Source organism: Caretta caretta, chromosome 3 (genome assembly GCF_965140235.1).
Source record: "Caretta caretta isolate rCarCar2 chromosome 3, rCarCar1.hap1, whole genome shotgun sequence".
Classification (NCBI taxonomy): Eukaryota; Metazoa; Chordata; order Testudines; family Cheloniidae; genus Caretta; species Caretta caretta.
Window position 1 is genome coordinate 40431125 of NC_134208.1, and position 25693 is coordinate 40456817.

At 41.3% G+C, this 25693-nt stretch overlaps 1 protein-coding gene across 4 annotated transcripts in view; it reads left to right on the forward strand.

The window, feature by feature from the left end:
- The window catches only part of DLGAP2 (DLG associated protein 2), a 701029-nt gene that overhangs the window by 54700 nt on the left and 620636 nt on the right, over positions 1-25693 (forward strand). Inside the window, exon 2 of one of the 4 annotated variants that reach the window (XM_048845341.2) lies at positions 4139-4248. The exons of the other annotated variants lie outside the window; for them this stretch is intronic. Within the exon in view, the coding sequence (XP_048701298.1) occupies positions 4234-4248 (15 nt within the window). The 5' untranslated portion in view covers positions 4139-4233. The remainder of the gene's footprint in view (positions 1-4138; positions 4249-25693) is intronic. 4 annotated transcript variants of the gene reach the window in all.

Consider the following 25693-nt stretch of genomic DNA (forward strand, 5'->3'; position numbering starts at 1 on the left):
CGTATTATTAGGATGTATATCTGGTCATGATATGATTGACTCTGTTTTTTTGGTTCTGTGACACTGATGCAGAGGCAGAACAAGCTTGTATAGGTGGTATGATATTTAAAGTACAAACTGGCATTTGAATTTTGAGGCTTCTAACTCTTAATGTTCTTTGAGAAAACCACAACATTGTCTAAAGGCCCACCCTCACCTTTAAATAACACAAGGACTATGGTCAATACAGTTTGTGTTTTTATGATTGTGTGCCACGCGTGGTTGGATCCATTGTTAATCATCAGTTCTTTTGGTATCTTCCAGTTTGTTCAGAATATATGTGAAATCATTCCATGTGAATATGAGCTAAAATACTGGGAGAGCCAGATTGTAACTTTATTCTTGAACGATGAACTCCGTTTTCAATGTAAAGCCAGAGTCTCAACTGGTGTAAATCAGTGTTTCCCTTGACTTCAGTGGAAATGCACCAATTTATAGCAGGTGAGGGTCTAGTCCATAGTATGTACAGTGAAACATGTAGCGGGGAAGCTGCAACGTATACAAATGATTTGGTGTATGCAGATAATATTTGTCAGTGTGATGGAAGAAGAGTTGTGATTTAATGTTTAATGCTGGTAGGCAAAGTCACGCTAATTTTTATTTTGATCCTAAAGGCTATATGAAAGTCATACTACTGGTTCTTTTATAAAAATGAACTTGTGTTGAAAAATTACAAGTTTTTTTGCTAATGTAAAAATTCAGTTGTAAGTCAAACCAAAGAACTAGCCTTAAAAAAAAAAGAAGCACATACTCTTACATCTATCTTTGGTACTTATGTGAGCATCTCACAGCCTTTGATATATTTATGTTCATAACACCCCCATTTAGCAAATAGGGAACTGAAGCATAGAGGGCTAGATTCACAAAAGGACTTCACTTCACTTAAGGGTCTACCTACCACTTTAGGCACCTACATCCCAGAATCAGGCCCCACAGGGATTCATAAAACTCTTGCTCAGCCACTCGCAAACCTTGTAGGTGGCTAGATTTTTGTTTATGTGCCTATGTTTCTGCTTCTGCAGCCTCAGTGTAGGCAATGGCATCTAGACTCCTAAACTCTAGAACAATGCATGAACTAGGGGAACATAGGTATTCCTCTCCCAAAAACCCACAAAGAAGGGAAGGAGTAGGAGTTCCCTGGTAACTTTTAGCCTGGCAGTAGGGTACTGTCATAGGATAGTTCCCTGAGTTCTTTTCAATATCAGTCACTGACCACAACTCCTCCAGCTCTTTTTAACCACCACTGTGCCTTATTATATGTTATACTTACAATCAGTAGCTAGCCTTTTCACTTACTTCTAGAGAATACTGTAGCAACCAGTCTTGCCTGCTTCTGCCTTCCCAGCATAGCCTTCCGGTTTGCTTATATAGTCATAGCTGCTGGGGCTATTTCCACCCAATTAGTCCCTTCTCTTCTCTTTCTTCTTGCGCATGTATTTAAACATACACTGTTTACTGCAATGACTACTGAAAACTGGAAGTCCCAATACCAATTGAAGATTCTTCCCCATCCCTTTCAGGACTGACTATTTCTTTTCCCATCAGACTTATGTTCCTCAGACTGTCCCATCGGGTTGTGTTGGGGATGGAGATTTGTTGGAGTTTTTCAGCTGGGGATTTTCTCCCTGTTTGTTTTTGTTTTATTGTTATTTTAAATAATGTCAAAGAGATCCAGTGTTGCAGAGGCACGTTTTTATGTCAATAATACAGATGCATTTATTGTTATAGCAGTAAGCATTTTATTAAAAATAACCACTGTGTAAAAAATAGGGTGCAATATATTTCTTTGTTAAGCTTTTCTTTAGCTGCTTTCTGTTCCTTTTAACTTTTAAAAATCTAAGGAGCTATAGCTGCTTTCCAGGCCCAGGGCTGGAGTGTGCTGTTAGACACAGCCCCAAGCAGTGGGCAGAGTGTAAACTGCACCATTCCAAGGCTAGCCCCAGGAACCTTGGACTAGATCCACAAAGGGACTTAGCATCCTAAATCAAAAATTTAGACCCTCAAAACCCTGCTCAGCTACCCTTTAACTCTGGGGGAACTAAATTCCCTAGGTGCCGATGATTTTGCCAGTAGATTCCCATAGGCACCCATGTTTCTGCCACTGAGCATGTGCAAAGTTCCCTCAGTCCTGACACCTGGCACCTAGCTCGCAGCTAAGCCCCAGCAGGATTCACAAACTAGGTATTCCCTGGCCTATTTTGTCTGCGGGGCCCGATCCAGAGGGCATGCCCAGAGGCTGCCTATCAGATCAAGTGCCACATAAAACACTGCTGAAGGAAGACATGGTGATGCTCCTCACCCCCTTTACTCAATAACTAGAGCACTCATCAGGATGTGGCTCTCCTGGGTTCAAATCCCCATGCTGATCCCCTGATTCAGAGCAGGGATTTGAACCCAGATCTCCTAGTAACATACCCTAGCCACGGGGTCATTCTGGGGTGCTCTCCATCTCTCTTGTCAAAGCTGTTCCACTTTTTACAAGATAATTAAATATTAATTGGAGCAGGGACCAGAACCCAGGACACCCCCTCCCAGCTGTGTGCCCTAATCACCAGGTTCTAGAGTCAATTCTCACTCCCGTTATGCCCCAATGAATGATTTGAAACTGTGTGTGTATATATGTATATGTAGTGAAAAGGGTGCCTAATCCAGGTCAGCACTAAGTCCAGGAAGAAGTTCAAGGCTGAGAATCTTGAGCAGAAGGAGACTCCTCCCATTAAATGCCTAACTCCCTTTGAGTTAGGCAGGGATCAGGCAACACCCCTCTTCTTAGCATTTTCTATTAGCTGCCTTAGGCAGCTCCCTGCTCAGCATGCTGACTTCTGTGAATCCTGTACTTAGGCACCTATCTCTCTCCATGCATTGTGTAGGGAGCCTGGGTGCCTAACTCAGAGCTGTAGATTCCACTAGGTGGCATGGTCAAGATTGGTTTCAGAATAGCAGCCGTGTTAGTCTGTATCCACAAAAAGAAAAGGAGTACTTGTGGCACCATAGAGACTAACTAATGTATTTGAGTATAAGCATCCGATGAAGTGAGCTGTAGCTCACGAAAGCTTATGCTCAAATAAATTGGTTAGTCTCTAAGGTGCCACATTTCAGAGTAACAGCCGTGTTAGTCTGTATTCGCAAAAAGAAAAGGAGTACTTGTGGCACCTTAGAGACTAACCAATTTATTTGAGCATAAGCTTTCGTGAGCTACAGCTCACTTCATCCGGTGCATCCACAAGTGCCACAAGTACTCCTTTTTTTAGAGTCAAGACTGTCCATTCCCTGCCCTTTGGCTCAGTGTGGGGAGTAGAGGATACACTCAAGGTCTGGGTAGCCCATGTAGAGGTTTCAGAGGGATCTCTGCAAGAACATATAACCCAAGTCACAATCTAGCCCAGTATTTAATTTTCTGGGGAATGGAAATGGATATTTTTTCTCTTTCACCACATAATTGACTGTGATCTCATTGCTCATTTTATTGATTTGTACCTAGGATATATTGTCTGGTAGAATCAGAAAAGTTACATTAATTATTTTTTCTTAATTAAAACACTATTTGTTTTTTATGTGAGATGCGCCTCACATTTCTTGGGATTTGTAAGGGAAAGGTTAGTGGATTGCATTTTCTGTTTGTTGGGGGCTATTTATGAAATATAATGCTACGTTGATTAGTCTAAGAAACAGCAATACTTATTTTAATCCAATACTTGTATGTAAGCATCCAATGTACAATACATACTCTATTTAGCAAATGCACAAGCAGAGGAATCAGACACTAAATTCTGTCTGTAATCCAATCGGAACTAGCTCATGGTTTTCCATGTAAAGAGCAGAAGAAGTGATGAGAACTGTTACAACTACACAGTGGCAAAGTTAAACACATCTAAAGCTTTTTCCATGGTCTGATTGTTGATGTGCAGTCTCTGTGTTTGCTTGCTTTCCTGCTACATTGCTGTGATCAATTTAATTAAATGCTGCTTGGGACCATGGTTTTATTTTTGTTTTATGTGCACACCACATGGATTTATACTTTCCTTTTTTTTGATGGGGGTGGATTTTTTTTTGCATTTTTATCATATTTTTCCCCATTTCTATTGACTCCTCATCTTAGGATTTCACATCCTCTGAAGTGCGAGTGTAACCACTGCAAGTTCATCCACTGCTGCTACTTGCGAATGCCTGCAACGTGCACAAGGCTCAGACATTATGGGGACAACTCAGGTACTATTTTAACCTCCCAGGAAATGCGTTTATTTCCAGTGAAGAAACTGCTTCCCCACTGCACTGAGAATACAAAATGGCTATTTGGATTCCTAGTGTTAGATAACATCATATGGGGGCTAGTTCTGCTGTGCTTACTGATACTGAGTCATATTGAAATCAGTGGGACTACTCCAAGAGTGTGGTCCTACTCCAGGGGAGTAGAAGTGGCAAAATCTGGCCCAAAGAAGAACCATTGGTATCCTGAACATTCATGCTGGCTGTTGACATAGGAACGTTTACATTATAAAATTTTCTAATTATAATTCAAGTTAGCAATTTAATTGCAACCAAGTTTAATTTCTACCATTTCAATATTAAAACAAACCAACAAATTCTGCAATCTTGTTAAAACCAAAAGAAATTAAAATGTGTGGAAAGAAGTGCACTTATGTTTACAAACATCATATAAAGACTATTACAGCAGTGCCCCCTAGTGTTGCTCTAATTAAAGTGTCAGTGTTGTCAAGATAAAATCCCATTTTAAGAAATATATTTGTTAGAGGCCAAATCCTGCATCCTTTACTCACATGAGCAAATCATTAAAATATGCAAACAACTAATGGGAGAAGAGCTGTGTGTAAGCTTGAAATATTGTGTCTCTCATCAACAGAAGTTGGGCCAATAAAAGATATTACCTCATCCACTTTGTCTCTCTAAGTGGAGAAGGATCAGACTCCAGGTATTTGTATGTGGGTGGGTTTTGGGGATTTTTGTTTTTAAATTTCTGAACATGGTATTGTTAAGCCTGAAGTATTTTTATAAACTTTTTTAAATTGGGGAAATGTCACTTTTATCAAATTATAAAAGAACTATATTTATTGTTTATTGTTTGTTGTTGTTGCATATCCAGAAGTCGAAACTAAATAAAAAGTCCACGCCTTAAGCCATATTTAGAGTCCTTTTGGAGTTTCACTTTAAGTTGTTTTGAATACGTTAAAAGGACCAATTTGTTACTGGAATTCTGGCTCCCTTGACAACAGTGAGCTTTAAAAAAAAAAAAAAATTCTTTTAACACTGTAACAGGAGAGAGGTAGGACCAGCAAATCAAATTTTGGGTTATTCATATAGTTGTATGGAATATTAACCACAGAGTAATCATAGTTTTGTGTTTGAATAATACAGACGTGGTTCATGTATTGAAGTGTATTTGGTCCCTGTTTGTGTGGCCATTTTTTCATATGGCCACAGTGTGCTGGTGAAAGTGTAAATGAATCTTGAAATTCACATGAACAATTTATCTAAAAAAAATCACACCAGAGGCTATTTGTTCATTATGATAATTTAAATTTAACTCATCCATTCAAAGAGCAGAAACAATATCATGCGACTTTGGTGACTAATCACACACCACAAATATCAAATGAACAGCGTATGAACACCCCCACAGAGAAATTTGAATAAACTATTTCAACAAATACTTACATCTTAAAAATATCTTCAATATCATTAATGGTTTTGTGGGAATGAGTTTGATAATACAGGAGTTTCCTGGAAAGGAACTCAACATGCAAAAGGAAATATACCAACTATTATCGCTCTCTTTTCAGACTCCTGTTTCAAACTTTATGTTTTAAGTTCCCTAACCTTGAGCAGTTGAGGTCATTTGTTTTGATGGCTCTCACTTCTTGATCTGTTTTGTAAACAAAGTATTGGCCATTAATGCTGGCAGGCTACTTATCCTTGCAGCATTAAAACTAATTAAATTGCCAGCAGAGTCTTAAATTCCATTCTTAGGCTCGTCCTGATGTGTGACGGGATATGTCCCTACATGGGGGAAGATATATGCTAACATACATAAACTAACACAATAATAGATGTAATTAAGGATGAATTACAAAGATCACCATGTTGTCTAAACCTAGCAATATATATACATTCTTTTTTAATCTTCTTCATATGGCTGAATGTAAGGCAGTGTTAATAACCTTGAAAACCATCTCCTGGACTCAAGTTTTTTTCCAGTGTGAATTCCCTAACTACTCTTGTTTTGCTGACCTAGATTCAATTTTAATCTTTTATGGGATCTTTGTTTTAGATTCTCACCTATTTAAACGTAAATTCAGAATAGCACAACTTATTTTGGAATGAACTTACTACAGATATAGAATGCTTCTAAAATCACACTTTCATTTGTCTATGACATGGGTGGACAAACTTTTTGGCCCAAGGGCCACAGCGGGGTTGCGCAACTGTATGGAGGGCTGGATAGGGAAGGCTGTGCCTCCCCAAACAGCCTGGCCCCTGCCCCCTATCCGCCCCCTCCCACTTTCCGCCCCCCTCAGAACCCACGAACCATCCAACCCCCCCTGCTCCTTGATCCCTGACCGCCCCATCCCAGGACTCCCCGCCTCTAATTGCCCCCCCCCAGGTCTCCCCATCCAACCCCCCCCACTCCCTGTCCCCGACTACTACGACCCCTATTCACACCCCCACTCCCTGACAGGCCCCTCGGGACTTCCATGCCCTATCGAATCCACCCTGTTCCCCGTCCTCTGACCCTCCTCCCAGAACCTCCACCCCCTGGGACCCCACCCCTTATCCCCCTCGCTCCCTGTTCCTCACTGCCACGACCCCTATCCACACCCCTGCCCCTAACTGCCCCTCGGGAACCCCACCCCATATCCAACTCCCCCTGCTCCCCGTCCCCTGACTGCCCCCCCGAACCTCTGCGCCATCCAACTGCTCCCTGCTCCTTGTCCCCTGACTGCCCCTGGGGACCCCCTTCCCCTTATCTAACCCCCGCTCGCCGCCCCCTTACCATGCCAGAGCCAGCCACACCGCTGCGCTGCCCGACTGGAGTGGCAGGCCAGAGCGCTGCCCGTGCAGCAGCATGGCTGCGGGGGAGGGGAGACAGCGGGGGAGGGACCGGGGACTAGCCGCCCCGGTCGGGAGCTCAGGGGCCGGGCAGGACTTTGCCACGGGCTGGATGTGGCCCGTGGGCCGTAGTTTGCCCACCTTTGGACTATGAGCTTTGCGGGTATGTGGTGTCACCAGTTCAGTGTATGGCAGTTTTTGTGTTGCATTTCATCCAATTTTTAGCTTTCTGCTATTAGTTTATATTAAACATTTTTTAACCATCAATACAGTTAGTTATTGTTAAATCACATAGGATCTAATAGATTATTTATTCTGTTGTATTGAGATGGCTACCGTGCCCCTAACCTGTTGACACTCACAATAGCTGCACAGATTAAAATTCACCCTTTTGCAGAGAGCCAGCATGAGGCCTATGAGAGACAGATGTGATGTTTTGGAAGCATGGAATATTCACACTATTACACACTATTATATTGAGATGTGACAGATGCTATGTGTGATGGGTTCCCCCAGGGTGCCACCTGGAACTGGCATACCACTGAGCCGTCTGACCCAGCAGCCTGGGCTCCCCCTCACACTGTGCTACTGTGACAAATTGCAAAGCCCTCCCAGCTTGCACTTTCAGCAGCATTCACACAGGTAGGGACACACCCAGCTGCAGTTACATGCAGGCTCTTTAACCACGAGCCTCCCGGCCTTGGACCCCAGAGCAGTACTGTCCTGCTCTGGTCAAATCTGGCCAGTATATGGGTTTAATACCCAATCCGCCTGTCCCTCAATGTGAAGAGGACCATGCACACTTGTGGTAACCAAGCTGAGATTTTCCCCAGACACCTGAGTCAAACACACACTGATTTGGATTAAAACATAAAATAAGTTTATTAACTACAAAAGGATATAGATTTTAAGTGATTACAGGGGGTCCCTGCTATGCATCTTCCCCTTATCCATCGTTTCGCATATCCTTCGCTCATCAATAGGGGAATGTGTTCCGATTCATGTTGGTCCCGATCTGCGTATCTGTCTTTTGTAATTTACTTGCTTCACTTTTTTTGTTGCTTTTCTGTGGGTGCTTAGCACCCACCGGCAGCCAGCACCTCTTGTCTGCCGAGATCAACTCCTCTCCCCCGCCGCCCAGCGCCTCCTGCCTGCCACGATCAGCTGTTCAGCGGCATGCAGGAGACACTGGAAGGGAGACGAAGGAGCAGGGAGGGATGCGGCAGAACTGGGCAAGAAGAGGCGGGGCAGGCTGTGAGTACAGTACTATACAGTACTACCCATCATGAGTGGAAAACGTGTTCAAAGTCTTGAGAGTGGGCCTGTGTCTAAGAGGCTATGTAAAAGTGTAACACTAGAAGTGAAATTAGATGTTATAAAGCGTACTGAAAGAAGTGGGCATGCAGCCAACATTCCTCTTATTCTCTGTTTGCCTGCTATGACGATACACACAGGATTTTTAAGAGTGCTGATCAAATTCATGAGAGCACTAGAAGTGCTATGAAATTGTCATAGATGAAGATAACAAAACAGAGAAGCAGTACAATGGAGAAGATGGAATGTTTGCTGGCTGATTGGATTGATGACCTCCATCAAAAGAAAATGCCTGTGAGTTTAAGCTTGATTCAGGAAAAGGCCAGAAGCCTGTATAATGATTTAAAGGAAGGAGAGGGGGAGAGCTCCATAGCAGTAAAGGAGACCTTCAATGCTAGTCATGGGTGGTTCCACAGATTCCATGTGATGCTATGTGCAATCTACATAATGCATGCCAATCTACATAATGTAAAACTCACAGGAGAAGCGGCTAATGTGGATGAAGAAGTGGCTGAAATGTTTCCTGTGCAGCTAAAGAAAATTGTTTCAGAAGGTGGTTATTCTCCAAAACAATGAGATGGGCCTTTACTGGAAGAAGATGCCAACGAGGACTTATATTTATCATGATGAGAAGACTGCTCCCGGATTCAAAGCCTCAAAGGACTGCTTAACCCTCCTGCTTGGGAAAAATGCAGAAGGTGATTACAAGTTGAAACCCTTGCTTGCCTACCACAGTGAAAACCCAAGAGCAATGAGGGGCTACGTTAAGTCTCATCTCCCCATAATTTGGAAGTCAAACAGAAAGGACTGGATAACACACAATATTTTCCATGAGTGGTTTGTAGACCATGCTGTACCTGAATTTAAGGCTTACTGTCAGAAGGAAAATTTGGCCTTTAAGATTCTCCTTCTGCTGGATAATGCAAGTGCCCACAAACTGGACTACGAAGCCCTCTGCCGCAATGTCAGTGTCCTATTTTTGCCACCCAACACAACATCGTTGCTGCAACCTATGGACCAGAGTGTAAAGGCCACGTTCAAGGCTTATTACCTACGGAGGATGTTCTCCATGCTGATTAAGGAGACGGCAGGTAAAGGAAAGCCCAGTGTAAAGGAGTTTTGAAATTCCTACAACATCTTGAATGGCATGGAAAACTTTGATGCACTGGGGGAGGAGGTCACTTCGCAATGTATGAACAGCATTTGGCACCGTGCATGGCCAGACGCTGTTCACAGCTTTGTCGGATTTGATGCCATTCCTACTCTCCAGCAAGAAATCATCAAGTTGACAAAGAATGTTGGCTCCAAGGAGGTGGAGGAGGAGGATGTAGAGGAGTTGTTGGAGTCTCACGCTGAAGAACTGACAAATGAGGAACTGATTGAGCTGGACCAACAACGGATATCCTAAGAAAAGAAGGATGACGATGAAGATGACGTAGGGCAGGAAGCCAGGAGTCTGACGGCAAAGAATCTCTCCTGTTTCTTTGGTTTGCTGGATGAGATGACGGAAATCATACAGAGCGGCAATCCTTTTTGTGAATGTTCTGCCAAAGTCTCCAGGGTTTCAATGATGCAGTGGCTTGCTACAGGGAGAGCTGTCATTCAAAGGTTCATGCAGGAGAGCAGACGTTGATACAATCCTTTTTAGGACTTCTGCAACCGAATAGCCAGCCCAAGAATACCCAGCGCCACCTTACCTAATTAAGTGTAATTGACACTGTTTTATCTTACTGTATTTACTGTATTAAAATGTTCTATGTGTTTGAACAGTGTTAGTAGGATTCTACATTATTTTATTCAATGTTTTATGTGTAAAATGTGTACTATATAACCTGTCATTGTAAAAAGGTACATTGTTTAGGCAAAAAGAGCATTGTCATAGGCGAATGTGTTGACACTGTGAACACATCCCCCTGTTATTCCATTATTTCTTATGGGGAAAAATTCCCCAGTATCAGTTGTTTCGGTATCTGTCGCCCTTTTCAAGAACATAACCCCGACGTATACTGGGGACCCCCTATATAAGTGATAGCAAACAGATCAAAGCAGATTACCTAGTAAATAAACAAAACCACAAGCTGAGTTTAACATACTAGATAGGTAGGATATGAATTAGCAAATTCTCTCCCTGAGTGATAAACAGGCTGGCAGATTCTTAAGGCACAAGCTGCCTTTGCTTTTCAGCTTGGGTTTCCCAGCTTTTCATACACCAGCTAAAAATCCCTTTAGCCTGGGACCATCATTTCCCCCAGTTCAGTCTTTGTTTCTCAGGTGTTTTCAGGTGTGTTGTTGTAGGGAGAGTGAGGTACCATCATGATGCCCGTTCCCCCTTCTATATCTTCTTCTCACTTGCTGGAAAGCTCTTTTGCTGTGACCTGGGTTTCACAGATCCCATTGTGTAGTGCTATCTCTGAGAGGTTTCTATTGTACACAGTTCCTGGGGTAATACTTGTGCTTGTGTGCATTTCCTCAATAAGCCATTAACATTATTTGGCCTTTTTACTGTTGTACCTGAAAGGCTGCTTGTGGGTGTTTTTAAACTCACAACATGTTTCAGTAACACATACATAGCCAAACTTCATAAATTCACAAACAATGATACCACATACAATCCAATGCAATATTAATGTCTAGCAGATCAAGACTTTTAGAATGATACCTCACAAGACATACTTTGTGCAAAACATATCCTAATTATATGACAATGGTGAATAAGGGGGTACCAGGGTGTCACACTATGATCACATGGAATCTTCAAAGACTACTGAATCACTATTATACTATACATGTTATGTATATCTTCATGAGCTAGTTAGGGAGTGTGTTTTTGGCTCAGTGGGTGGGCTTAAAGATATTTTTACAAGAACTAAAGTCATACTGGGGAAGAATTAATGCAAATGCCTAATGTGGATAACAAGTATATGGCAGTTTTGGCCCCTGGGGAAACAGCATACACTGGTTTGACCTGGTTCAAGAGGTTAGCAGTCAAAGAACCTGAAATAGTATGATGATTGCCCTGATCCAGGTGGTCTACCACAATTCAGGTCAACTGTACCTGTATTCCCCCTCCATGGTCCAGCAGGGGTACCCACTCTAGGCCACCAGCTCCTCAGCTGTTACCTCTCTTGAGCAGAGATCTGTATCTCATTCCCTCCTAGCTGGAGTTTTTCCATGCTTCATAGTTCCTGGCCTACACTATGAGCACCCCAGCAAGATAGACTGCCTAAGCAGGCCTGCTTTCCTTTCTCCTCAGAGGCTATAAACAGCATAATTGCCCACAGTTACCACACAGCCCTTTCTAAGCAAGCACATTTATTTTTAAGGTGAAAGCATTACAGAGAAAACATATTAAAAACAACAGAAGAACGTATACGTATGCTAATAAGCTTACCAGAGATCACCCCCCAATTCCAACAAGGGTGGTAGGAGTCAGTCCTTCAAATCCTACTGTCAAGGTTTCTTCCTCACTCTGAACTCTGGGGTATAGATGTGGGGACCTGCATGAAAAACCCCTTAAGGTTATTTTTACCAGCTTAGGTTAAAACTTCCCCAAGGTACAAATTATTTTACCTTTTGTCCCTGGACTTTTTTCCTGCCACCACCAAGCGTCTAACAAATATAACAGGGAAGAGCCCACTTGGAAACGTCTTTCCCCTCAAAATCCCCCCAAGCCCTTCATCCCCCTTTCCTGGGGAAGGCTTGATAAAAATCCTCACCAATTTGCATAGGTGAACACAGACCCAAACCCTTGGATCTTAAGAACAATGAAAAATCAATCAGGTTCTTAAAAGAAGAATTTTAATTGAAGAAAGAGTAAAAGAATCACCTCTGTAAAATCAGAATGGTAAATACCTTACAGGGTAATCGGATTCAAAACATAGAGAATCCCTCTAGGCTAAATCTTAAGTTACAAAAAGACACAAGAACAGGTATATACATTCCATACAGCACAACTTATTTTATCAGCCATTTAAACAAAACAGAATCTAACGCATATCTAACTAGATTGCTTACTGACTTTTTACAGGAGTTCTGACCTGCATTCCTGCTCTGTTCCCGGCAAAAACAACACACAGACAGAGAGAACCCTTTGTTTCCCCCTCCTCCAGCTTTGAAAGTATCTTGTCTCCTCATTGGTCATTTTGGTCAGGTGCCAGTGAGGTTGTCTTAGCTTCTTAACCCTTTACAGGTGAAAGGGTTTTTCCTCTGGCCAGGAGGGATTTAAAGGTGTTTACCCTTCCCTTTACATTTATGACACCTATAAAGGGGTTTTTCTGTGGTTACAAGTTCAAAACACCTATTAGCTCAGAACAAGCACTCCTATGACTCTGTGAACCACTCCTTTATACAGTTTAAACCTTTGATCTTGGGACCTTGGGAACAGGTAATCAACAGACAATCACCCCCTCCTCAGAGTATAGTTTCAAAGGGTAAAGGGGGGGAACAACAGTTTGCATACATCTTCCATCTAGATATTTCCCAGGAAGTCCTCTGAACACACATTGTGCCAAAAGTTCATTCTTGTCTGCCACGTTGTTTCATATAGTACTTTGATCATTCAGGTCCAAAATAATACATAATGTTTGCATTTAATACAATGCATATATACTTAATTCAGTAAGATGTGCCAAAGTTTTTGCAGGAAATTGCCATAAATCTCACAAGGACAATCTCATGCAATTCAAGAACTGACGTGAAACTGTTACCAAGAGAGACAGACCCTGTGGAAAGGACCTGAAGTACTTTAATCCTATCAGGGTCTCAGTATGGAAGATGGGTGACTGCCTAGTAAAGTAAGAACATAAGTACGTATAAGAACATAAGAATGGCCCTACTGGGTCAGACCAAAGGTCCATCTAGCCCAGTATCCTGTCTTCTGACAGTGTCCGGTGTCAGGTGCCCCAGAGGGAATGAACAGAACAGGTAATCATCAAGTGATCCATCCACTGTTGCTCATTCCCAGCTTCTGGCAAACAGAAGGTAGGGACACCATCCCTGCCCATCCTGGCTAATAGCCATTGATCGACCTATCCTCCATGAATTTATCTAGTTCTTTTTTGAACCCTCTTATGGTCTTGGCCTTCGCAACATCCTCTGGCAAGGGGTTCCATAGGTTGACTGTGCGTTGTGTGAAGAAATACTTCCTTTTATTTGTTTTAAACCTGCTGCCTATTAATTTCATTTGGTGACCCCTAGTTCTTGTGTTATGAGAAGTAGTAAATAACACTTCCTTTCTCTAAACCAGTCATGATTTTATAGACCTCAATCATATCTCCCCGTAGCCGTCTCTTTTCCAAGCTGAAAAGTCCCAGTCTTATTAATCTCTCCTCATATGGAAGCCGTTCCATACCCCAATAAGTTTTGTTGCCCTTTTCTGAGCCTTTTCCAATTCCAGTATATCTTTTTTGAGATGGGGTGACCACATCTGCACACAGTATTCAAGATGTGGGCGTACCATGGATTTATATAGAGGGTAAAAAGATATTTTCTGTCCTATTATCTATCTCTTTCTTAATTATTCCCAGCATTCTGTTCCCTTTTTTGAATGCCGCTGCACATTGGGGATGTTTTCAGAGAACTATCCACAATGACTCCAAGATCCCTTTCTTAAGAGGTAGCAGCTAATTTACGCCCCATCATTTTATATGCATAGGTAGGATTAAGCTTTCCAATGTGCATTACTTTGCATTATCAACATTAAATTTCATGTACCATTTTGTTGCCCAGTCACCCAGTTTTGAGAGATCCTTTTGTATCTCTTCGTAGTCTGCCTGGATCTTAACTATCTTTAGTAATTTTGTATCATTTGCAAATTTTGCCACCTCACTGTTTACCCCTTTTTCCAGATCATTTATGAATATGTTGAATAGGATTGGACCCAGAACAGACCCCTGGGGCATACTACTATTTCCTTTTCCCCATTCTGAGAAATGATCATTTATATCTACCCTTTGTTTCCTATCTTTTAACCAGTTACCAGTCCATGAGAGCACCTTCTCTCTTATCCCATGGCAGCTTACTTTGCATAAGAGTCTTTGGTGAGGGACCTTGTCAAAGGCTTTTTGAAAATCTAAGTACACTATATACACTGGATCCCCTTGGTCCACATGCTTGTTGACCCCCTCAAAGAATTCTAATAGATTGGTGAGACATGATTTCCCTTTACTAAAACCATGTTGACTCTTCCTCAACAAATTATGTTAATCTATATGTCTGACAATATTCTTTATTATAGTTTCAACCAGTTTGTCCGGTACTGAAGTCAGGCTTACAGGCCTGTAATTGCTGGGATCACCTCTGGAGCCCTTTTTAAAAATTGGCGTCACATTAGCTATCCTCCAATCATCTGGTACAGAAGCCGATTTAAATGATAGGTTACAGACTACAGTTAGAAGTTTTGCAGTTTCACATTTGAGTTCCTTCAGAACTCTTGGGTAAATACCATCTGGTCCTGGTGACTTATTGCTGTTTAATTTATCAGTCTGTTCCAAAACCTCCTCTAATGTTACCTCAATCTGGGACAGTTCCTCAGATCTGTCACCTAAAAAGAATGGCTCATGTTTGGGAATCTCCCTCACATCCTCAGCCGTGAAGACAGAGGCAAAGAATTCATTTAGTTTCTCCTCAATGGCCTTATCATCCTTGAGTGGTCTTTTAGCACCTCTATTGTCCAATGGCCCCACTGGTTGTTTAGCAGGCTTCCTGCTTCTGATGTACTTAAAAAATTTTGCTGTTACTTTTTGAATCTTTGGCTAGCTGTGCCTCAAATTCTTTTTTGGCCTTCCTAATTGTATTTTTACACTTCATTTGCCAGTGTTTATGCTCCTTTCAATTTTCCTCACTAGGATTTAACTTCTACTTTTTGAAGGATGCCTTTTTGCCTCTCACTGCTTCTTTTACTTTGTTGTTTAGCCACGGTGGCTCTTTTTGGTTCTCTTACTACGTATTTTAATTTGGGCTTGTCATAAATATAAAGGGAAGGGTAACCACCTTTCTGTATACAGTGCTATAAAATCCCTCCTGCCAGAGGCAAAATCCTTTCACCTGTAAAGGGTTAAGACGCTAAGATAACCCTGTTGGCACCTGACCAAAATGACCAATGAGGAGACAAGATACTTTCAAAGTTGGAGTGGGGGAAACAAAGGGTCTGTCTGTCTGTGTGATGCTTTTGCCGGGAACAGAGCAGGAATGCAGCCTTACAACTGTTAGTTAGTAAGTAATCTAGCTAGAAATGCGTTAGATTTTCTTTTATTTAATGGCTGGTAAAATAAGATGTGATGAATGGAATGTATATTCCTGTTTTTGTGTCTTTTTGTAACTTAAGCTTTTGCCTAGAGGGGTACTCTATGTTTTGAATCTGATTACCCTGTAAGGTATTTACCATTCTGATTTTACAGAGGTGATTCTTTTACCTTTTCTTTAGTTAAAATTCTTCTTTTAAGATCCTGATTGATTTTTCATTGTTCTTAAGATCCAAGGGTTTGAGTCTGTGTTCACCTATGCAAATTGGTGAGGATTTTTATCAAGCCTTTCCCAGGAAAGGAGGGTGTAGGGTTTGGGGGGATATTTTGCAGGAAGATGTCTCCAAGTGGTCTCTTTCCCTGTTTTTTGTTTAACATGCTTGGTGGTGGCAGCATAGGGTTCAAGGACAAGGCAAAGTTTGTACCTTGGGGAAGTTTTTAACCTAAGCAGGTAAGAATAAGCTTGGGGGGTCTTTCATGCAGGTCCCCACATCTGTACCCTAGAGTTCAGAGGGGGAAGGAATCTTGACAGGGGTATACATTGAAGTTGAGCCTCTATTATGGTGTCTTTAAAAAGTTTCAATGCAGCTTGCAGAGATTTCACTTTTGGCTCCCTACCCTTTAATTTCTGTTTAACTAACCTCCTCATTTTTGTGTAGTTCCCCTTTCTGAATTAAATGCTACAATGTTGGGCTACTGTGGTGTTTTTCCTGCCACAGGGATATTAAATTTAATTATATTATGGTCACTATTACCAAGCGGTCCAGGTATATTCACTTCTTGGACCAGATCCTGTGTTCCACTTAGGACTAAATCAAGAATTGCCTCTCCTCTGGTGGGTTCCAGGACCAGCTGCTCCAAGAAGCAGTCATTTAAGGTGTCTAGAAACTTTATCTCTGCATCCCGTCCTGAGGTGACATGTAGCCAGTCAATATGGGGATAATTGAAACCCCCATTATTATTATTGAGTTTTTTATTTTACTAGTCTCTCTAATCTGCCTAAGCATTTCACAGTCAATATCACTATCCTGGTCAGGTGGTCGGTAATATATCCCTGCCTCTATATTCTTTTTATTAGAGCATGGAATTTCTATCCATAGAGATTCTATGGTACAGTTTGATTCATTTAAGATTTTTACTTCATTTGATTCTATGCTTTCTTTTGCATATAATGCCACTCCCCCACCAGCACAACCTGTTCTGTCCTTCCTATATATTTTGTACCCTGGTATTACTGTATCTCATGGATTATCCTCATTCCACCAAGTTTCTGTGATGCCTGTTATTTCAATATCCTCATTTAATACGAGGCACTCTAGTTCACCCATTTTATTACTTAGACTTCTAGCATTGGTATATAAGCACTTTAAAAACTTATCTCCTTTTAGTTGTGTTGCATTACACGATGTAATTGAATGGGACTCTTTTTTTATTTGACCGTTTCTGATCAGACCCTGCCTGTATTTTATCATTTTCCATCCTCTTGTCCTCACTAGGACATAGAGATTCTCTATTAATAGATCCTCTCCTAAGGGATGTCCAAACCATTTGCTCTTCCGACCTTTCGGCTTTCCCCCAGCCCTTAGTTTAAAAACTGCTCTACAACCTTTTTAATGTTGAGTGCCAGCAATCTGGTTCCATTTTGGTTTAGGTGGAGCCCATCCTTCCTGCATAGGCTCCCCCTTTCCCAAAAGTTTTCCCAGTTCCTAATAAATCTAAACCTCTCCTCCCTACACCATCATCTCATCCACACATTAAGACTCTGGAGTTCTGCCTGTCTAACTGTCTCTGCGCGTGGAACTTGGAGTATCTCAGAGAATGCTATCATGGAGGTCGTGAACTTCAATCTCTTACCTAGCATCCTAAATTTGGCCTCCAGGACCTCTCTTATATCCTTGCCTATGTCATTGGTACCTACATGTACCACTACTACCGGCTCCTCCCCAGCACTACACATAAGTCTATCTAGATGTGTCGAGAAATCCGCAACCTTCGCACCAGGCAGGCAAGTCACCATGCGGTTCTTGCCATGGGGGTGGGACCGTTCTACTGTGTCCCGGAAAGTCTCATCTGTGTACCTCTCCGTCTCCCTCAGCTCCTCCAGTTCAGCCACTCTGGTCTCCAAAGCCCGTACACGGTCTCTGAGGGCCAGGAGCTCCTTGCACCGAATGCACATATACGCCACCTGCCCATAGGGCAAGCAATCATACATGCTGCATTGGGTGCAATAAACTGGGTAGCAACCACTCTGTTGCGGGCCTTCTGCCTGCATTCTCTTTTTCCTCCTGCAGCTGGTTCCTTCGTTGTTGTTTTGTTTGTATCAAGGGGCTTTTAAGTGTAAAGAATGTTGAGTTTTAGCCCCTGCTCACACTCCCCCTGGAGAACTCCCTCGCAAAACGCCCCTGTTAGCCGCTCCCGTTCGCTAGAACCGGAATATAAGCCGTTTATTGCCTTTAAAATAAGATTTCAGAGTCTGCTTTTGTTCTGAATAAATAGTACTCTACTGTATGGGAGACAGTTGGTCACTAGTTAATCCTGTCATTGCCCATGAGAGAACAGGACTAAAGGCAGACCTGCTAAAATAATCAAGATGAATTGCAAAAGTCTGTAGCCTAGGTCTAGCGGGAGAGCATCACAGAGTTCCCTCAAAGAGACCACGAAGGGATCAGAGGTGCAGTTACCTTGGGATTAATTAACTCAATTAAATCCTGCTGAAAATCTATTTTGACCCTATTAATTGAGATTTAAGTTGTTCATAGGTCTTTTATTGGCCCTCTGCCCTGCAACTCCATGTGACAACAAAAAGTTTTGGGATCCCTTCCCATGAGTATTGGGATAATTTTCCACATTCCATAAAGAAAGGGAGGGAGGTTGCGCACCCCCTTAAGGTGTTCCTGCCCCTCCCCCCTTTGCCCCCAAGAAGGTGGCAACGTCCACAATTGATCATCTTTGCCACAGAGGAGTAGCTCCAGCATTATAAATACATCAAATCATTCAGATGGGAAGAAGAGCACTAAATCCTGTACTGCTCTAAAAGCAAAGAGTGGGAATTGAGGGCATGAAAATGATAATATGTGTGCTTCATGTAAGCTCACTATCAAATCTGAATATTTGAATCAAATGAATCTACTTCGTAAGAGTAAATTTCTTTTTCTGGGGGCCTGTGTGCACATAATGAATTTGATGTAATCTACGTCTCTCTTCTTAAATATATCTGTGTGTGAAGTGCTGTGTGCACACCAGTAATTACTTTGTGCCCAACTATCAGTCAGGTGAAACTGCTTAGCTGCTTTTTTTCATCTCTGATATCTTATGCTTTGTCTTCACTGCTAAAAGAAAGTTGCATGTTTACTAGGGCTGTCATTTAGTCACAGTTAACTCACGCGATTAACTCAAAAAATGAATCATGATTAATCGCAGTTTTAATCAAACTGTTAAACAGTAAAATACCAATTGAAACTTATTAAATATTTTGGATGTTTTTCTACATTTTCAAATATACTGATTTAAATTACAATACAGAATACAAAGAGTACAGTGCTCACTTCATATTATTCTTTTTATTGCAAAGATTTGCACTGTGAAAATGATAAACAAAAGAAATCGTATTTTTCAATTCACCTCATACAAGTACCATAATGCAATCTCTCTATCGTGAAAGTGCAATTTACAAATGTAGATTTTTTTTGTTACATAACTTCACTCAAAACCAAAACAGCGTAAAGCTTTAGAGCCTACTAGTCCGCTCAGTCCTACTTATTGTTCAGCCAATCACTAAGACAAACAAGTTTGTTTATATTTACACAAGATAATGCTGCCCACTTCTTATTTACTATGTCACCTGAAAGTGAGAACAGCCATTCACATGTCACTTTTGTAGCCAGCATTGTAAGGTATTTTTCGTGCCAGATATGCTAAGCCCTTCATGCTTCGGCCACCATTCCAGAGGACATGCTTCCATGCTGATGATGCTCATTAGAAAAAAATGTGTTAATTAAATTTTGACAGAACTCCTTGGGGGAGAATAGTTTGTCTTCTTCTCTGTTTTACCCACATTCGATGATGTATTTCATATTATACCTGTCTTGGATGATTACCCAACATATGTTGTTCATTTTAAGAACACTTTCACTGCAGATTTAAAAAAACGCGAAGAAGATACCAATGTTAGATTTCTAAAGATAGCTACAGCACTCAACCCAAGAATCTGAAGTGCCTTCCAAAATCTGAGAGGAATGAGGTGTGCAGCATGCTTTCAGAAGTCTTAAAAGAGCAACACTCCGATGTGGAAACTACAGAACCCGAACCACCAAAAACGAAAATCAACCTTCTGCTGGTGGCATCTGACTAAGATGATTAAAGTGAACATGCATCGGTCTGCACTGCTTTGGATTGTTATTGAGCAGAACCCATTATCAACATGGACGCATGTCCTCTGGAATGGTGGTTGAAGACGAAGATTAAGATATGAATCTTTAGCATATCTGGCACGTAAATATCTTGTGATGCCAGCTTCAACAGTGCCATGCAAAAGTCTGTTCTCACTTTCAGGTGACATTGTAAACAAGAAGCGGGCAGCATTATCTCCTGAAAATGTAAACAAACTTGTTTGTCTGAGTGATTGGCTGAACAAATAGGACTGAGTAGACTTGTAGGCTCTAAAGTTTTACATTGTTTTGTTTTTGTATGCAGTTATTTTTTGTACACAATTCTACATTTGTAAGTTCAACTTTCATGATAAAGAGATAGCACTATAGTACTGGTATGAAGTGAATTGAAAAATACTATTGTTTTTTTTTTACAGCACAAATATTTGTAATAAAAAATAAATATAAAGTGATCACTATACACTTCGTGTTCCGTGTTGTAACTGAAATCAATATATTTTAAAATATAGAAAACATCCAAAAATATTTAAATAAATGGTATTCTATTATTGTTTAACAGTGCGATTAATCGTGATTAATCTTTTTAATTGCATGACAGCCCTCATGTTTACCTCAGGTAAACTGACACATGTGAACTGTCCTGGGGGAAATACTCAGTAGTAATGACGAGGCACTTTAGTTTTACTGAAAGTAAAACTGAGTTTGATCTCGGTGACTTTACTTCGAGGTAAAACTGAAGTGCTTTGTCATTACTGTGTCTTTACCTGGGGATAGTGCATGAGTGTGAGTTACCTTGGGGTAAAATCATACCTTTCCTTAGCAGTGAAGACAAGGTTACAGAAGGTGTCCCCTGAAACAGCTGTTGACCTGACTATCAACTAAAGCGGAACACTAAAGTGCATTTCCCATTCTGGTTAAGATGCTGATTTGTGACAGTTTATATTAGATATCATACTGAAAATGTTCCAGACATCAGCAACTGGTTTTCAATAACTATATACACTTGTGTTAATTCTTTAAAGAGATGCTATGGTAGATACAGAGAGCATTTTCTCCTAGCATATATACTGTAAAACCCAACTTATTTATTCATTTGTTTTTGTATGTTGTATTCAATTCCAAACTTGCATTAATCTACCTCAGATTTAAACTATGTATAAAATTAAATACATTATCCCATCAGTTCATTTTTAATTATATATTAACTAAGTTCTGAGCTACTGTAGTGGGGGCTTGTAATTAACTATGTCTGTGTGGTGCAGTGGTATAGTAAAAGCAGCCATTTTGATTTTCCCAGTTAGGAATCCTGCCTTCCACAAACACCCTTTTGATGCTCGTAGAGTGTATTCTACCAACACTGGTGCCTGTTTGTTAGAACTGCATAGTTGTCAATGTGCTTGCTGGAAATGTGGCAAGATAGTTTCACTGGGGCACAGATGCCAAACAAAAAATCATTTAGATGGGCAACCCATAAAAGTGAAGTAAGTGCTGCTTTATGCCACATTCTTCTATACACTTACCGTAAAACACCTATTCATTTTTGTGTGCCTAAAATGGAGTATCTGAACAGGGAAAGAAGGCAAAACGTGGAAGTCAAAGGTACATGTGTTTTACCAAGAAAACAAAACAATGCTACAGGGTTTCAAGGACATGTCAAAGCTCGGGGCTGTTTTTGCAAGGGTTAGCAATCTTTGTGAAGATTTTGACATTCACATAGATCTTTCCAAATTGTGCAGAGCACGTGGTGGATTTTGCTAGCTTCACCAGTGTCTTGTTGACTTTGAGCCAGATTCTCCAGGACAATCAGTGCAGAGGGGCTGGATGCTATCTGTAAATAGAGAGCAGAGAATGCTCCTTGTGAAGAGAAACTCTCTGCAGGCATAAACCCTGACCTCAACCCCCTCTTCCTTCAGCATGGGGAGAGAGATGGTGGTATGGGGGCATGCTGAAAGGTATGCTCTGCTTTACTGATTCTCAACAAGTGTAAGGTCGATTAGGACTTCATGCCAGTGGCATACTTAGAGCAGCTACTAAACTGCACTCACTGACTGCTACTTGAGCTGGCCTGGCACAGAATGAAGGAGATATAATTGGCTTCTAACAGTTTCTCTTATACCTAGTGGAACTCAATGCACAGAATCAAGCCTTTTGAATCTTGCAGTTGGATGGGACAGCAGTTTGACCTTTTATTTGGCTCACTGGTCTTCGTTGACATACACTGAAGGATATTCCAGGAACCATTTGGGGGACTTTTACTATGTGGTGCTTTCTTCCTCCTCCTGCTATTTTTCATCTCTGTGAGTTTGAAACATGGCTATTATCAGGATAGCGGTCAGAATTATTCCATGCTTCTGACTGATCACTCTGCAGTGGTCTTAGTACTGCTGTCTTGAATAAATGAAGTTTAATTATGGATGGCACATCCAAAAAAACACAGGCGTTCAGTGTTTTTCCTCATTTATTCCAACTCATGCATTTTCTGTTAACACTGACTTGATTGATTTTTTTCAGTTTCAAACAAGATCTCTTATGGTTGGATTACAGCAGAGTTCGCTCTATCTGGGACTATAATCATCTTCTAGTGCTACCACTTCCGAATTACTTTCCAGATTTCAGAAAGTACTTTCAGAGTAATATGGGGACTATAGAGCTCACTTTGATAACCGCTCAGTTAGACTACAGCAATGACTTGTCCTATGGTCTCCCTGAAGAAGTTTTGCATGGGCTCCAACTTGTGCGCAATGATATTACTCTTATTTTAACTCACTCACAATAGACTGAAGGAGTAACTGCAGCTATAAAGAAATTTTACAGCCTCTCTGGGAAATATTAAATCACTTTGAAATTGGTTAATGCCTTATAAAGCAGAGTACAATTTAGGTCAGATGTCTGATGCTCTGCATTCTGTGTTATGCTCTCAACTAAAGGCATTTTTAGACTGATAATGAACACCCCCTTTTGTTATATTCTTACATTTTCTTTCATAAGAAAGCTGTCCCATCCTACATGACAAACCATCAAGTTTTCTTAAAGATTTCATTTTGTCCTAACCACTAAAGAATACCACAGTCTTCTCTAATTAAGGTTTACTCCAAAAAAGTTGAATGAAAGTGGAGCTTATATTGTTAAATGTTCAATAAGCATTGGGATAGAGTGTCAAATTGTATATGTGATAAACCAGATATATGGGGTCAAATTGAATTCTGTGGAGTTACATCAAAGATACAGTTGACTTAGGTTTTTGGTTTGAGAAGGTTTGGATGCTTCCTTGAGAGGATTTTATAAGATGTTCACAGCACTAGAAGTTTATTTTGCCCAGTAAGGGATGTAAGGCTTTTCATGAGTCTTATTCTTACACAACTCCGACTGGGGCCACAAAAGTAGAGACTAAGGCACAAGCCAGACTCTATATCGCTGGTTCTGATCTACTTCCTTATGAGCTGTCTGGACCCAGCTACTATTTCTGAACGAAAGCTAAAATGTGTATTGCGTGCTAAGAAAATAGTCCTGGTTGGGATTTATAATTCTGGTTAATAGACTCAATCCAATCTAATATCTTTATTTTCTTAGTCCTGTTCTGATTCACGTTTGTTTGTACTTTGGATTTTTAAAGTACATCTTGATTGCTTTATATGAAAGGTGCTTTTAGTCTTACCTTGTAGTGCCTTGCATTATACAAGGATACAACCGACAAACACTGTGTACAAAGACATAGTTAAAACAGACAGTGACACTGGGAATCAATTCAACTAATTAAGGAGTCTAGATGAACAAACCCAAACAACAAGGAGTCCGGTGGCACCTTAAAGACTATCAGATTTATTTGGGCATAAGCTTTCGTGGGTAAAAAACCACTTCTTCAGATGCATGGAGTGAAAATTACAGATGCAGGCATTATATAATGACACATGAAGAGAAGGAAGTTACCTCACAAGTGGAGAACCAGTGTTGACAGGGCCAATTTGATCAGGGTGGATGTAGTCCACTCCCAATAATAGATGAGGAGGTTTTATGTAGGGACTGTCTGGTTTGGCCAGTGTGCATGGCAGAGGGGCCTTACTTGCACATGATGGTGTGGCTGATTTGGTTGGAGCCTCTGATGATGTTGCTAGAGTAGATATGGGGACAGAGTAGGCAATGAGGTTTGCTACAGGGATTGGTTCCTGGGTTAGTGTTTCTGTAATGTGATTTCTGGGTACCTGTCTCACTCTGTCAATCTGTTTCCTCACTTCCCCAGGTGGGTACTGTAGTTTTAAAAATGCTTGATAAAGATCTTGTAGGTGTTTGTCTCTGTCTCAGGGATTGGAGCAAATTTGGTTGTATCTTAGGGCTTGGCTGTAGACAATGGATTGTGTGATGTGTCCTGGATGGAAGCTGGAGGCAAGTATAGCGGTCAGTAGGTTTCCGGTATAGGGTGGTGTTTATGTGACCATCACTTATTTGCACTGTAGTGTCCAGGAAGTGGATCTCTTGTGTGGACTGGTCCAGGCTGAGGTTGATGGTGGGGTGGAAATTGTTGAAAGCCAGGTGGAATTCTTCAAGGGCCTCCTTCCGGTGGGTCCATATGATGAAGATGTCATCAATGTAGCGCGAGTAGAGGAGGGATGCTAGGGGACAAGAGCTGAGGAAGCATTGTACTAAGTCAGCCATAAAGATGTTGGCATACTGTGAGGCCGTGCAGTATCCAGAAATCACCTACTACAGGACAGACCCAACAAGGAAAATAACAGAACACCACTGGCCATCACATACAGCCCCCAGCTAAAACCTCTCCAGCACATTATCAGTGATCTACAACGTATCCTGGAAAACGATCCCTCATTTTCACAGACCTTGGGAGGCAGGCCAGTCCTCGCTTACAGACAGCCCCCCAACCTGAAGCAAATATTCACCAGCAACCACAGACCACACTACAGAAACACTAACCCAGGAACCAATCCCTGTAGCAAACCTCGTTGCCTACTCTGTCCCCATATCTACTCTAGCAACACCATCAGAGGACCCAACCACATCAGCAACACCATCAGAGGCTCATTCACCTGCACATCTACTAATGTTATATATGCCATCATGTGCCAGCAATGCCCCTCTGCCATGTACATTGGCCAAACCGGACAGTCCTTATGTAAAAGAATAAATGGACACAAATCAGACATCAGGAATGATAACATACAAAAGCCAGTAGGAGAACACTTCAATCTTCCTGGATGTTCTATAACAGATTTGAAAGTAGCTATACTTGAACAAAAAAACTTCAGAATCAGACTTCAAAGAGAAACAGCAGAACTAAAATTCGCTTGCAAATTTAACACCATTAATTTGGGCTTGAATGGGGACTGGGAGTGGCTGGCTCATTACAAAAGCAGCTTTGCCTCTTCTGGAATTGACACCTCCTCATCTATTATTGGGAGTGGACTACATCCACCCTGATCGAATTGGCCCTGTCAGCACTGGTTCCCCACTAGTGAGGTTACTCCCTTCTCTTCATGTGTCAGTATATAATGCTTGCATCTGTAATTTTCACTCCATGCATCTGAAGAAGTGGTTTTTTTACCAATGAAAGCTTATGCCCAAATAAATCTGTTACTCTTTAAGGTGCCACTGGACTCCCTGTTGGTTTTGGGGATACAGACTAACATGGCTACT